Genomic DNA, 15,001 nt, shown 5'->3' with positions numbered 1-15,001 from the left:
GGACTATACCCCCAGTATCTGTGTTTTCCAGTTAATCAGATACTTCCTGTAATCCTGGCATCAACTTATTTATTTCTCTTTTCTATGGCTCAAATAACATTTCTGACATGTGTATGCAGGTTTGCTGCCTTAACCTGGGCCATCAATAGAGCCTTGTAGAGGTGAAGAGGGGGCGGCTTCTTCTTGGCATTGATGACCAAAGTCATTCCCAGCTCTCGAACATCTTTCCTAGCAAAATATTGAGTCATGTTAGAACACATTAGGAACCCGCTTCCAGTACTTCATCACAGTGTTCTTTTAGTAATAAAGACCAGATTTAAGAGCTTTGGGGCTTTAACTATTCCACATCAAAATTTCACCTTAACCTCTCATACACTCACATACACGTTTCTTCAAAGACCTTATTTTGGCATCTTAAAGTTGTTCACAAATCCTTCTTAAAGAACTCTTCTTCACTTATTCTTGTCTGAGCCTACATCAAGCATGGCTGCTAATTCTGTCAATGCACTGCATACCAGACAGCTGGCAGCGAGCCTGGCTGCAGACTGTTGCAGTACGTCTCTTTGTTGGAGACACCACAAGGTCAACTTGCTGATAGAACAGCTTTTTGGACATCAAAGTCTTTGTTAATGTCTCAGTTAGTGTAAACAAATAACCCTGCTAATCTGCACATTACTAAACCCCCGAGTGTGAGTATTTAGCCAGGGGTCAGTAAACACTGGGCACATGTTAGTGCCAGCTAATATTAAGATAGTATATGCATAGGTGGAATTAGTGCTGTATTAGTTGTAAAACTGTAGCTATACAAACTAATTACCCACAGGAGAACACTTGGTGCGGATATAAGGTCATGCATTATATTATTCAAAGCCTCCTTGTAAATCCTCCCTTGACGCCACTGGCCACTGGAAATATTTCAAATGATATGCTGCCGCCCTCTTGTGGTAGGACCTCTTTTTACAGACAAATCACAGGCGCTAAATGAAAAGCCAGCATTTGTTTCCCTCTTCTGGACCACTCAAGACATCAGCTTCTCATATTTTTCAAAGATTGAAAACTCCCCTCTAACAGGTTTATTAACTACAGGTACATCGAAGTCCGTTTGCAGTGTACCTCGGTATGGAATGTAAGTAGAGCAGTAATTCACAAACGCTCTGTGCTGACACTAAAGGGGACATCCACTCCGTCCTATCACCATGGACCTCCAACACCGCCCTGCCAGTCCTGTCCCTGCTGCCTGCAGATGGACATGACAGAGAAGAAGTTTTTAATAAACCCCAGAAGTCATAAAAAATTAATGTTTTAAAATGCTGTTTATGTGAATTTTCAGTCACTGGAGTTGCATTTAAACTTTGACCTTTAGCACTGACAAATGAGGCATTACTCACTTTTACTAAGTTTTTGAGGCAACAATTGTAACACACCTGAAAACTACACAAGAACTGTTGATGTCACATTGTGCTCCAATATGACCCATCTGCATCAAAGCAGTTTAACATGTTAAAATGCTAAGTCATTATAATGTTCTGTACAGTGTGGGATTTAAGACATTTGAAGAATATTGTAACTGTATAATAGAAATTGTTATTATATAGTACAGAATCACAGTGCAAATAATCCATTCATATGCAACACACTGACAAATTACCTGGTAAACTCATGATGCCCAGTTCAAGCAGACCGCTGATCCTTTTGAAACTAGACTCTTCAGTTTGTGGAGGATCCTGAGTGTCAGAACCTGCTGAAAGAAGCTGGGCTTGTGGAGAGGATGGTTTTTCTGTCTTTAAATTGTGGAGTTTAGAGCCTGGTCCCTCTGTCGTGGACAAAGTTTCACTTCTGCTTGGTTGGGAATCTGATAAAACACAAGCCATATATTTACTGTTTTATAAATATGATAACTCAATACATGATCTCAGGCAGTAAGCAGGAAAAATGGTAAAATATTTTCTGCCTCATTTGAATCCATCAGACTGTTTTTATTTGGGGACTTTAACACAGTGCAAAGCTATCCTGTAAACCATCAGCTTCATTTTCTATCCCGTAACCTTTGCCCTTTTATATCAATAGCAGTTAATAATTTTCTCAGCCATAACTTTTAACAGCTCTGTATCAACATAGATGTACCCCACACAGCTACACAGATGTCTACAGACAACTTTTAAACATCAGACATGGTCTCTGTAACATAACACAGCAGTGGTCTGGCTACTAAATCTTGCTTTTACTAGTTGGCCTCCTCTTGGAGCCAACAAGGCCTCATCTGTCCTCTCTCTCTTTGCCACTTTAATAGCCCATGACAAGCATGTCTCCAGTCAAGATCTCAACTTGCCCCTCTGAGGGCATGTGGGGGCATGCCAGTGGGTCCAGAGGATAGAGAAACTGCCTTCTTGCACGTTATGCTGTCTTTCTTTATTAAAAGAATGCTCTGCTTTTTCTTTTTACCCAGTGGGTTCAGGCCCTCTCTTTCACTGGGCTGCAGCATGCTATTTCCTTTCACTCCCTTGATAATGGGAATGACATAAATGTGGCTGTACTGCCAGAGAACCCAGACAGCATTGGGAGAATCCCTAGAGGAAGATCATACTCAAACCTGATCTTTAACCTTTGAACCCTCTTTCTAAAGAGCCTTTATGAACTATGACCTTCACTGGAGCACATTCCCTCAAACACGCGAGTTCACAGCGGAGTTTCACTCAGTCTATTAGGCTTAAATGTTCCGAGCCCCTTTGAACAGTGAGCAACTGATCATTTTAACGGCTGTGTGCACACAGTAATAACAATGAGAATGAGTTGCTTGAATGTTAACCCTGACTGACTAAAAATTCTTACCTTTTTTCAGGCCCTTCTCTGTTTCCAGCTTCAGAGTCTCCTCAAGTTGTACTTCTCTTTTATAGTGCATTAAGTTTGTGACTGTTTCAGGGCAAATATCACTATGGCTCCTGTTGTTGAGCTTATAGAGAAGTGGCCTCCCAATAGGAGTCTCTGAGACAGTGGACAAAGACCTCACTTTAATTTTGTGTTTGCCCGATGGTCTCACATCCTTCCCCTTCTGGTTTTGTTCCACGTCGCCATCAGGGGTCCCCGAGGACACATCTGATACTGGATGCACAAAAGCACTATGTCCCGATTGGTGGCAAATAAGTTTTGTCTGAACTCTCTGACTATGGCTTAAACCAGGGGTTGATTTCAAAATAATGGGCGACTCCTTCATGAGGCTTTCTGGCTCAGATTTAGTAGGAAGGTGAGGCTCACAGCATTGTTTGCAAGGGAAGGGCTCATTACTAAACACTTCCTTAGAGTGGTTGCAGTAGTTTCCTACTTTTTGACCACCAAATTTAGCCTTAGATTTTAACTCCCCATCTTCAGTCAGGCCAACCTCCTCCAAGGCAGCCAGGAGGTCTACACTACCTTTCTCAAAAGTGACTGGATTTGTTAGTGCTGCCACATAAGAATCTCTGTACCTGCACTTCAAGTCTTCATCAGTAAGCTGCTGCCCCTGCTTTCCCTGGCTGCGTGGTGTACAATGCTCCCCTGTATACTGAAGGGTGCATCCGCAGGGAACACTGTTCCCAAGCGGTACAGGTGGGGGTGGTCTGACAGGTTGAAACAAAACTGAATTAGTTGGATTTGGAAGCTTGTCTCTCTGTTTATCCACAAGCTCTTTTCCTTTGTCGATATCCACCAGGTCTACATAATCTCCTGCAATCTCTTGATAGTTATGACTGTCCCAGGTATTAGGAGAAACCCAACCCACAGGCTTGATTAATGGCTTGGAGCAGGATTTCGGGGCTCCTCTTTTATCTTGCATTTTGACAAGTTTGGAAGTGCAGGCTGCAGGTCTTAAGGATGCTGACATCCTGTCATTTGCTGAAAGAACTGTGGCTTCCACAGGTAGGGTGGAGGAGTTAAAATGGACAGGAACTGAAATCTGCTTTGGCTCAGGAAGAGCTTCCTGACAGGTAGGCATGGTCTTAGGCTTGTCTAAAAACTCTGGGATGGCAATTTTGGCCCAAGGCAGCTTAATAACTCCTTGGTCTGTGGAAAGCAAACACCGTGACAGAGGAGTCCCGTCGCGCCCTTCGTTGATGTCCCGCAGCCAGTCTTCAGTGAAGATGCAGGGATAAGAAGTTTCAGGGATGGGGGTCTCCTCCACTTCTCGACATCCTTCCTCCAGAAGACATTTGAGGACGATGCGTGCCGCTTGTTCCCCAAAAGGTTCCACTTGAAGATAGAAGTCTCCAGGACGTAACAGCAAGGGGTTAATGGGCGCTAACTGGATGACGGTTTTGTCATGGAGACACAGAGGCCAACCCTCACAGCGGAAAACCACATCAGAGTATCCAGCCTAGCAAACAATAAAATACACATTCTTACAAAGTAGTTGTGTTTTTAAATTACTGTCTACTTAATATACTAAACATAACTATCACACTGTATTGCTGCATTGATTCTATGGTTCTGTTCAGTAAACTGTCTGGTCATACTGTAAAATTATTAGAGGTATGTATAATTGTGGGTGTTCTGTGCTTATATATAGAATGTATGGTAGAAACACAGTAACTAAATTCATTATGCTGTAGCCTATAAAGCATAGTTTTACTAATATTATCTATACGGTGCATAAGAAGTTTGCAGGGTATCCTTTATTACTTGGACAGTTGCGGCTATTTGCACCCCTAACCTTTTAACATATGGAAGGTTTTACTGTTGTAAAAGATACAAAGATTTGATTCATACTCACACATGCTGCCTGTTGGACACTTTCCAGTACATGTTTGGAGGGAATGAGGAAGTCTAGTAAACACTGCAGAGCATCACCGTGATAACGTTCCTCAATAGTGCGAAACAGCTGGCTGAGGACGATGGGCGCCGTGGCCTCAAAGGGTGGGAAGAGGGCCGACAGCACGCTCTGGATGGACAAGTCCAGAGACTCTGGGTTCTGGAGGACAAAAAGGAGATGAAGGGCAGTCAGATGAAGTTTGTGCTGTCTTCATCCTTATTCTGTCACTCTGGCTTAGATTTTTATCCAGTGATACTTTTTTCAGAGACATTGCTATTTTGAGTTCCACATGTGGTGTATGAAAACGAGTACACTGCGATTACAAATGTCTATTCAGAGATGACTTTCTTTCTCTCTGTTGCGTGAATAAAAAAATAAAAAAAAACAGTCCCTAAAGCCATAACAGGGAGAAGAACAAATGCTGAGCAAATGCAAAATTACAAGATAGATCATTTTCCAGACCTCCTCACCTTCACTGTCCTGATTTGAAATCACTTTAAAAAGTTTCTGCTGTCATAAAGAAACAGTGATATCATTTTCTTCATGAGTGCACGGTTGGGTCAGTGAATTCTTGTTCAGTCTACTTGGATGATTAAAGGGAATATAAGCACAGAAGAAAGTATGAGCAAGCCTGCTCAAAAGCATTTCAGTTTTATTATGGAGATAATTAAGTCTGTCCTGCATGAGTATGTGCAACTCTTTTCATGTCTAGCCAGGACAGAGTTCATTTGAGCTGGTATATTAGCAGCAGATCAAGGTCAGCATCTGATGTAATGCAACATGACGAAGAAGCATATGGTTTCATAAAGATGCCACCGCATATGATACCATTTTATGTCAAAAGGTACAGTAGGAGCCAGTGTTTACTGTAGGCACAAGTCTGCTTTCAGTAATCTTGCATGGACAAGCTACTAGGACCAGCTGGGCCACAAGTGAAGTCCAACTAAACACATGGAAACTATTCAGATGAAAAGACGATGTCTTCAAAGCAGTTTCGGTGCACCAGCCGGACTATAAGCATGGCTTTGAGGTGGCGATGATTTGAGACGTGAGGACTGTCAACATAGATTAGTAAAACAGTCAAGTATTTGAACACAGTGTTTGGCCGTGCAGATATTCTGCTTTTGATTTGATGTGTAATGCATCAGCTGAATGAAAATGAATCTGGAGTTTTGGGCACAGTGGTAACATTTACACGTAGCACAACATATTAAATAAAGCAGGTCAGAAAAGGGAAAAACTAGTATGGCTCGGTGAGGCTATACGCTAACATGTCAGCATGTTTACAAGAACACTGTGGACATGTTTAACAGATATAGTGTTAACTGTATTTGTCATTGTCATAGGACAATTAGCAAAACAGCTGAGACTAATCGGCTAGTCATAAACCAGAGTACTGGATGAACTGAAGTTCTGCTGTGATAAAAGGTGCAGAAATGTGAACCTCAGTGAGATTAAAGAAGAAAAGTCATGTGAAAACCACCTGGCAGACTGACCGGCGTTGACATCCAAAGACCCACATTGCTAACTTTTCTGAAAACCTCATTTAATTACTGCAATGAAATAATTTCTTACAGTCTCTCAAGATTATTAAATGTAATACTTGTCACAGGCTTATGTCGTGCAGGATAGAGGTGAAATGTACAACTGTTCTTCTATCCACACATCCTAGAACCAAATCAATGTCTCATTGTAATGAAAAGAAAAGCCGTAATATTCATACTGAGCTGAAGTTTGAATATAAGGACTCGACACTTCTTTTAAATCTGGACAGATCTTAGTCGCTGACCGCAGCAGGTATGCTATTCATACAATCAGTTCACAGTAGCCTGCTGTGTTAATCTCCCAACCTACAAAGGACTCTGTTTTTAGCCCCTTCCTCATTTAGCTTGATGGCCTGACCAAGACCAGACAGGCTCAGTGTAAACACAAGTGCAGGAGCTTCAAAGACCTCACACTGGTTTACACTGGGACCATTTGGCAGATGTGGATACTTGCGAGCACTTTGGACATTAAACATGCAAAAACAAATGCCATAAAATTCCAGCAGTTTATAATCTATTTGATATTTCAGTAAATCTTTCAACTCTGTTTAGTCTTTGCATTGTACAGTATTGCACATTTAAATGCAAAGTGATTTTGTCCAAAGTGATTGAAATATCTGTGAAATGAGCTAATGTTACAGGATTTTTGGATATAAATCAATACCAATATTTGACCATTCAGTGTTCTGAGTCTATGGACCCTTTGCATTCCCTAAGTAGAAAAGAATGCTTTTCTGATTGTGCACATCTGTCACAACAGATCATGAAATGGAGACCAGAATACCTCTGAGGAAGGCCTTTGAATAGTAATGCACCACAGCTGTTGTAGACTGACTGCAGCCACTACTGTATTTCTCAAATTTAACAGTAAACCTGAGGTCATGTCTGATAAAACACAGTTCTGTGAAGTGACTGTACAGAGCTGTGAAGCTCAGATTCCCACTGAGTGCTTTATTTGAATCGGTGCAGTTTTACTCGTGTGCTGTTACTTACATGCATGACAGATTTCAGATTTTACTCCAAAAATTTCATCCCCTGTAATGGACCACAATTTTAAATCATTTCCCCACTGCAGTTCACTCTGACTAAAATGCACTTCTGTTGATTGAGAAATAAACCTCTGTTACGTTAACACTGGCTAACAAGGCAAAGTTTCTCCTTGACTGGAAGTCATCTCTGTGGGTGGTTTGGCTAGCAATATTTGTGTGAGAGACAATTTTAAGATTTACTAAGCATAGCTCAGCTGGACCCAGTTCAGACTGGCTAGCAAGTCAAATCATTTCTGGTGTTGTGTTGTTCTTACTGGTATGTACGTCTACTGCTGCCAGAAAATACTCCAAACAGGTCTGAACTATGTGTGTTTCAGCATAAATATCTGTCAAACAAAGCAAAATTTATTCTGTTTATGATATTTGAACACACCGATTTCATAATTTGGAATAAGTAATAATGAAGTCATAATCATAGCCATATTTTTAGGCACAGCAGTAACTGCTGGTGCAGTCTTTTTTGGATATAATCTTCCATCCATCCATCCCTTTTTTTTTTTTTTGACTGTTTGTCAAAACAGTCAAATCTCCAAATCTCATTGTACATCCTGTATAATGACAATAAAGACATTCTATTCTATTCTATTGTCCAACCAGAAGGGCGGTGGGTCAACCCTGGACACTCCATGCCACTTCATCACAAAACTAACAGAGACATGGGTGCCGGGGTGGCTTAGTGGTGAAGCTGGCGACTACATACATATGCCGCGGTGCGGGCGGCGCGGGTTCACGTCCTGGCCTGTCGCCAATTTGCCCGTGTGTCTTCTCCTGTATCTTTCCCCCATTTCCTGTCTCTCTCCACTGCTAACAAAAGCCACTGTGGCCAAAAACACACACACAAAAAAAAAAAACTAACAGAGACACACATTCAATTTCTATATTTCACCAACTCACTAAATTGCCTGTTATCGAACACGCTCATGTAGCTGTTGCTTACTTAAGCGTAAACAGAGGCTGGTTTTCAGCTACCATGCTTTTAATCAACATCCTCACATTTTGAGTTTATTTTCTGCTGCCTCTTTCCTGTTTGGAACCCTCTTTGTGTCACCTTCCTGGCATTACAATAGACTCGTAACTATTTGTTCAGTTTGTTTTAAGTATCCAGGCACAGTCACTTTCCTACATCATTGTGACATTTGTTGTTACTTCACTGTCTATCAGTGTGCATTAACCAGCTCATATCACCATAGTGCTATTGCTTTTCTACCAAGATATTTTATTCCCACAAACAGCCAGTGAGGAGTATTCAGTCAAGCTTAAATGCTGAACTTTCATTTTGCTCTGCAGAGATTGTTGCCTTTGGTCCGTGTCCAGCTGACAACATTCCAACATTGCCTCTCCTACATTTTCTAGACAAGGGGATTTCCTATCTTTTGATACAGTAACTGTCCATTGCAGCCTGTGATTTAACTCTAGAAAGAGCTTCACTCTACAACAAAGGTCATTGTTTGACCTGAGATGGCCTAACAACACAGACAAAAGGCATTTGTTATAAAGGTTAGCTCTTTCTTTGTCTTGTCTGCTGCCCCCTAGGAGTTTTTTTTTTTCTTTCTTCAGTGTTTTGTATAGAGAATGGCAGGCATTATGGCAAGTTTCACCATATTGCCTCAGGCTGATGCTAACAAAAGTCTTGATCGAGATCTGAGCCACTGCATAAACAAACTGTCAAGGTGAGTACTGCATCTGTGTCATCGGCTACATGGGTCAAAAGATGTAATTGTGATGAAGATTAACCTTTACAAAACGTTTGGTTGAGTTTGGTTGATATTTCTTTTCTGACTGGTCATCATGTTTTCTTGAAATCCTCATAAGAACCAGAAGAGACAGTTAAGACCAGCAGGTATTTTCTGACAACTGCCTGAATTTTGCACGTATAGTCTTGTATCTGAGAGCCTCAGATGACACACCACCAACTCAGCCATAACAAAAGACAATAACAGTGTGGACACAGTAGGCTGAGAGCTCGTTACATGTTATCAAAAGAAATGTTGTCATGAAAAGAAAAAAAAAAAAAAAAGAACAGCACATAGTAGAGCTAAAGTGAGTCAGCTGCACATGCAGGTGTCATCTTTCTTTCTCTTTATTTGGTGATTCAAAAAGAATTGCATGGAAGTGTACGCTTTACTCGGACTAGTTTCACACGGAACCTAAAACTGAAATGATTTTTTGACTTGGATGATCACAATCAAAATGAGACTGTTAGTCATACTCATGTCATAATGAAAAACATGTTCCCAGTGTCTCTTAGTTTCTCCCCCTCCTGTTATACTATTTCCTTCTTAAGCTTTCAGTGCCGTCTGTTTGGTGATGAGACAGTCCTGCCTCTGTGTGTGATCCACTCCTTTTTAACTCAAGAGAGAAACTCCCACGGACAAATCATCTTAAAGCCTTTTAACAAAGAAAAAGTCCCCCATAAGGCAAAAGTACTACATCATTTTGTTACTTCTGGTAAGAGTAATTTAAATGCATTTATTCATTTTGTAGTTCAGACGAACTTCGGCTCTGTTTGTCAAGTGAGGAGGTCACATAAACAGTGTGTCAGATTTCCATTTCTTGGTCACGGTACTTGTATGAAATACAAGTATTTAAAACTGGCAAGTTTCCATGGAATGTGGGTGAGCTTTCAGAGATAATCCATTAATTGAACCTTAATCTGTAAATAATATAAGACTGAACACGTACGATAGTTTATGACTTGGAAGTGTGAAAACAGCACTGCTGCAGAGCGTCATGCCGAAAATATTTGCTTACATCGTAGGACAATGAACCAAGTGTGTCTGAATCCTAGATAAATCTCTGCTGTCGTTTCTTTTGAAATCACAACTCTGACTCATGGCTGCCTTTACCAGCCGTGGCGTTTTCAAAACAGGGCTCTGAAACCTGCATCCTTATCTGATCCGAGGACACAACCGAATGCTGCAAAGCGCCCCGTTAAAAAAAATAGTTTCTCTTTTTCTTTCATGCCACCACAGGATTAGACAGGACAGTAAAGATTAAATGTCCTGAAGCACATTTTAAAATCTATGATCAAGATGTTCACACAGTGGCTTTTTTCTGGCGCAGTGTCACCACAGCTGATTCATTCATGAACCGCTCCCATTTAACCTGACTGAACAAAAACTTCTGGATCTGAGCCTGTTTTCCAAAGATGCGTTCTGGCAAAATATCAGACATAAAATTCAAGTTATTTAGTTTTTAGAGAATGCAACACAACATATTGGCTCCAAATGGAGAGAAGGTACGAGTACTGATAGAGGAAGTGTTGTGAAATGCATTAAACTATGTCACAAAGAATTTGCGTTTCTCTGCCTGTGTGTTTGTGTGTTAGGAGTGCACTACACAATAACATCTGCTGCTTTTCATTCTTGCAAGGTAATGCAAGGGTCTTCTGTGAGTTCAAAGAAATGCACAATGCCAAACACAGCAAGTGCAGTCAGTGTCTTTATCAGTGATTTTTTTTTTTCTCTTCACCAGCAGCATTAATAAAATGAATTTAAAACTAAATCATGAAACTGGAAAGCCACAGTTTGAGGACGGATGTCACAGTAACTAACTTTTCTAGACACAATGTGTGATGAACACAGCCAGTGCGCTGACATTTCTCCTTTGAACACTTGGCCATGGCTCTGTTTTGGAAATACACTGCAAAGCCTCTGTTGCATCTGACCCACTTTAGTGATACAGAGATAATAGACGCACTGAAAATGCAGTCCACAGCTTCTTGACAGCTCTCAGAGCCTTGACGTGCTGACTGAAGCAAAATAAAAACTGTTTGGATCTTACAGTTCCAAATGGCAGATGTCTGCGATTATCCATAATTACTTCATAAATCAGATGAGTTCATCATTTATATTTTCCCAGTCTGCCTCAGTAGAGACTTGGCAAAAATCAAAGCAAGTGGAGCAGTGGACAGTATTAGCTGTATTAACGGGGGAGGGACTTGCTGATGACCGTCTCATGGCAATGTCGTGCTGACTCAAGAAATCCAGGTCCAGTGTACTGGATGTCAACCAATCAAAATCTGAATGCTCTCATGCCGCATTTCGACAGGGTTTTCAGATGGTGGTACATGCATGTGGCACTCTGACAAATCAGCACATCTGAGTAACCTAAAAAGCTGAGTGGTGTTATGCAGTAGAGTTGTGGATGCATGATATAAACTTGGCTTTTATATTCAGTAGTTACATCTGGAGTGGATCCAGTAACTCATGGTTGTTTTTCCAAACCAACTAACTAGAACAGACATGATCATTCAGCAGCTAAAAAGTTTTTTCTCAGGGAGTTACTGAACATCAAAATATAATGGTAGCATTTGATACTGATATTTAATCAAGAAAGACATCGTAATTTCTGTCATGTAAAAGTTAAACCTGCCACTGACTGCTTATTTTTGGTAGTTAATCTTCTGAAGCTGCTAATGTTTCATAGAAGGTCTGCTAAGCTAAATATGTTTTGTCAAGATGAGAGCAAATCCAAACTCCAAGTACAACTTTCACATGTTGTTTTATAAGTATTATCTGTCCTGCACTATGTAAAAAAAGGAAAATAATATGCTGCAGGGCCTCAAGAAGAAAGTTCTTGACCTTGATAGTTAATGAGTGACTTGGACTCCTTGTTATAAGTAACTAAATGCAAATACAACACACACCAGCAAGCCAAGAGTTGGGCTTTTCGTGATATTGCAGAGAGTTGTAACACGATAGAAACCCCTTGTCGTGCACGGTGCAGTAATCTAATAAGTTAGACTCTGCAGGCTCATGACATCAGTCATGCATTAAGTAAAACAAACAGTTATGTCTACAAAAGCTGGCCAAACAACTGCTGCTATGGAAGTGAAGGGGGGCAAAGTACAGCAGTGGCCATCATGTGCAGCCAAGTCTGTACTTCTTTAAACATCCTTCCTTCCTGCTGTAAAGCTATCACTTAAGCTTGGACAGATGTTATGGTTCGGACTGATTTCCATATAAAAAATAAAAGTATATTCAGTAAATAGAAAGTTGAAAACAGCAGAGATTGCCTAAATATTTTCCAGTTTACCAAAAAGTTGTGCTAAAAACTGGCATGTATTGATTTTTCTTTCTTCTTTTTAAACAAATTTTATAGCAGCAGCAATAAATAAATAAAAGCTCAAAGAAACCACATCCTCCCACAAATCCACCACCAGTGTTCCCATCGTAATTCTCATCGTAATTAATTGCATTCTGTTGTGACTGGGATTAGAATGGTCCTCTCCAGCGGTTAAGCTCTATGGCTTGAACTTTTTAAAGAGCCGAACTGGAGAATTCCATTTTGTGCACATGCAAAGCAGTAAAATAATTTATACAACGAAACGCTCTCCACTCACTCAAGTATGTGTGCCATCCGCATCAATTAAGTCCAAATCAAAGGACTTAAGGATGCGAGACAAAAGACAATGCGCCTCTCGCTGTCACTCTCTCTTTGTCAGTGTGCACGCACTTAAAAAGCTTGAGATGCTGTTGGCTGTTGATGTGAAACAGTCCCACCAACTGTGTTCGGGATTACAAAAAAGCTTTGGAGAGTGCACTTACATTCGCTTTTGTGCTCCCTTTGTGTGCTACAAAGATAAGGTTTCATAAAAGGAGAACAACCAATGTGCATCATTACCATGCACAGTTATTGTCCAACTAGAAAACAAAAGTTTGAAGAAGCTAAAATGATGCCCTGCATTTAAACTAACATATCAGACTTCCAGTAGTTCATACACACAAACACACAGTGGCAAAGTCACAGAAAGAAATTCACTTGTTCACTTGTCTGGACTAGAAATCTCATTCTGAGTTTACTAGGTCAGTGGAGTACTTTAAATCGTAAACCAGAAAGTAACAATGGACAACAACAGCACCGGGAGGGAAACTTGGTGTTACTTTACCATGTTTGCAAGAGCTTCTCCTCTACAAGGCAGAAAGTTTTTTCATTTTTTGGTCTTGGTAATCCTCTCCAGACAGCCTCCTTTGGCTTTGTGCAGAAAGACTTGCCATGTTTAGTTCATCAGCAGCAGAAGTTGGCTGAAGTACATCCACATGACAGTGAGTTGGCTTGTTTGAAAAGTAAGTAAAGTCAGTTCCATTCTTCACAGACTTTCCACAAGTCTGAGTGTGCGGCACAGAGAGATGCAAACTGTTGAACTGCCTGTTGATTCTTTAGCTCCTCTTTTAAGTCTCTTTCGCTTCTCCGGCTACTCCGAGTGTTTGAGAGTGAGACAGAGAAAGAGAGAGCGAGAGATCGAAGGAGAGGGTGTCTGTGAGGGGGTGGAGAAAAGCATTCCCTTTCAGAGGAAAACCCCCTCGAGGCTATTCAGAGTTTCTTTGCTCTTTCTCAAACACTCAGGTTTTTTTACCCAACCAAGCACACCCACAGACACAATGCGCCACAAATGGAGACACAAAGCGTTCATGAAAACATTTACTGAATGTACAGTATCTGCTAATGTATTTTAGAGTTTGAACCACTTCCCACTCTGTCATGCATGTAAATGTGCACATCCATGATATGCACAGATGCGAGTACGCTTTCATGACCCAGAATCAGAGAGCTGCAGAAATCCAGCCCCTCGTCTGTGGCCCCTTCCTTTCTATTTTAATCACCGGGAGCTTTTAGGAGACTAAGTCTGTCTTTCACCTCTTTTCTGTCCCTCCCTGACTTACACTGTCTCCTCCAGGCTTTCTCATTTCCTTTCTTCCTCAATTGTCTTCTGTCAGGCTGCCCAGCGTTTAACCCATATCAAAGGAAAAGAGAGCAGGAGGGATTCTCTGCAGAGGTCCAAGCCAAGAAGCAGCAGGCATGTGAAGAGTCTGGCTATACCTCTGCTTTATGTCTGAGGAATGTAAGGCTACACCCTCTGCAGTGCGTTATAAATCTGGAATCGGAAGATGTATTGCATCTGAAACCCCTGGACCTGCTGTAGGATTGAGATATTTCTTGTGGAAAACTGAAAGGAAACTGTTTATTTCTGCCGGCTGAAGGCCAGAGAAAGCATGTGAGTGCGATTGGTTGATGCAAGTAGCTCACAGCTGGCCTCAGCCACTGTCTGTTTATTTATCTAAATTCCAGAGATTACATGAATATCTGCTTCATATAAAGAAGGGGCCGAATATATTTCTTTTAATCAACCGATCAGGTGAAGTTGCAGCTGCAATTATGAAAACAAAGGCTCTCTCTAACTCTCTCTGTGGTTTTCTGTTCTGTAGAAACTGCAGTCTCCTAAACATTCCTCACATGTTTTTCTTTCATAAAGAGAAAGCCATGCTAATTTGTCTTTCACCCTAAACCACAAAACTATGTTGGCGGCATTTATGATTCCATTCTACCCTCGCTGCTCTGTTTTCTAACTCTTTCTTATTTTCTTCAGAGAGATTTTGAGTTGAATGGGCAAGAACGGTATGCAAGTGGTGTGAGAGAATATTTCAGAGGAAATAAGGAAACCCATTCAAGTACCTAGAGGACAGGTTTGTCTGGACCTGTGAGAATTAAATGTGACTGGGTATCAGTTCCTAACTCTTCTATCACCAACATGCCATCAAAATGCTGGTATGTAAACTGCGACACCTGACATCTGCTGTAGCAATTTTCTACACACAACTGTTACGGGGGAATGTAACACAACAAAG

The 15,001-nt window shown here is 41.0% G+C and overlaps 1 protein-coding gene across 1 annotated transcript in view; it reads right to left on the bottom strand.

The window, feature by feature from the left end:
- The window catches only part of quob (quattro b), a 30,425-nt gene extending 16,840 nt beyond the window's left edge, over positions 1-13,585 (bottom strand). The window contains exons 1-6 of the mRNA XM_030730444.1: positions 13,264-13,585; positions 4,742-4,939; positions 2,830-4,345; positions 1,649-1,852; positions 1,114-1,237; positions 135-228 (exon numbers count right to left, since the gene is read on the bottom strand). Of these exons, the coding sequence (XP_030586304.1) occupies positions 135-228; positions 1,114-1,237; positions 1,649-1,852; positions 2,830-4,345; positions 4,742-4,939; positions 13,264-13,266 (2,139 nt within the window). The 5' untranslated portion in view covers positions 13,267-13,585. The remainder of the gene's footprint in view (positions 1-134; positions 229-1,113; positions 1,238-1,648; positions 1,853-2,829; positions 4,346-4,741; positions 4,940-13,263) is intronic.
- Between the last annotated feature and the right edge of the window lie 1,416 nt (positions 13,586-15,001).

The sequence above is a fragment of the Archocentrus centrarchus genome, chromosome 5 (assembly GCF_007364275.1).
Source record: "Archocentrus centrarchus isolate MPI-CPG fArcCen1 chromosome 5, fArcCen1, whole genome shotgun sequence".
Lineage (NCBI taxonomy): Eukaryota > Metazoa > Chordata > Actinopteri > Cichliformes > Cichlidae > Archocentrus > Archocentrus centrarchus.
This window is presented reverse-complemented; position numbering and strand designations above follow the sequence as displayed.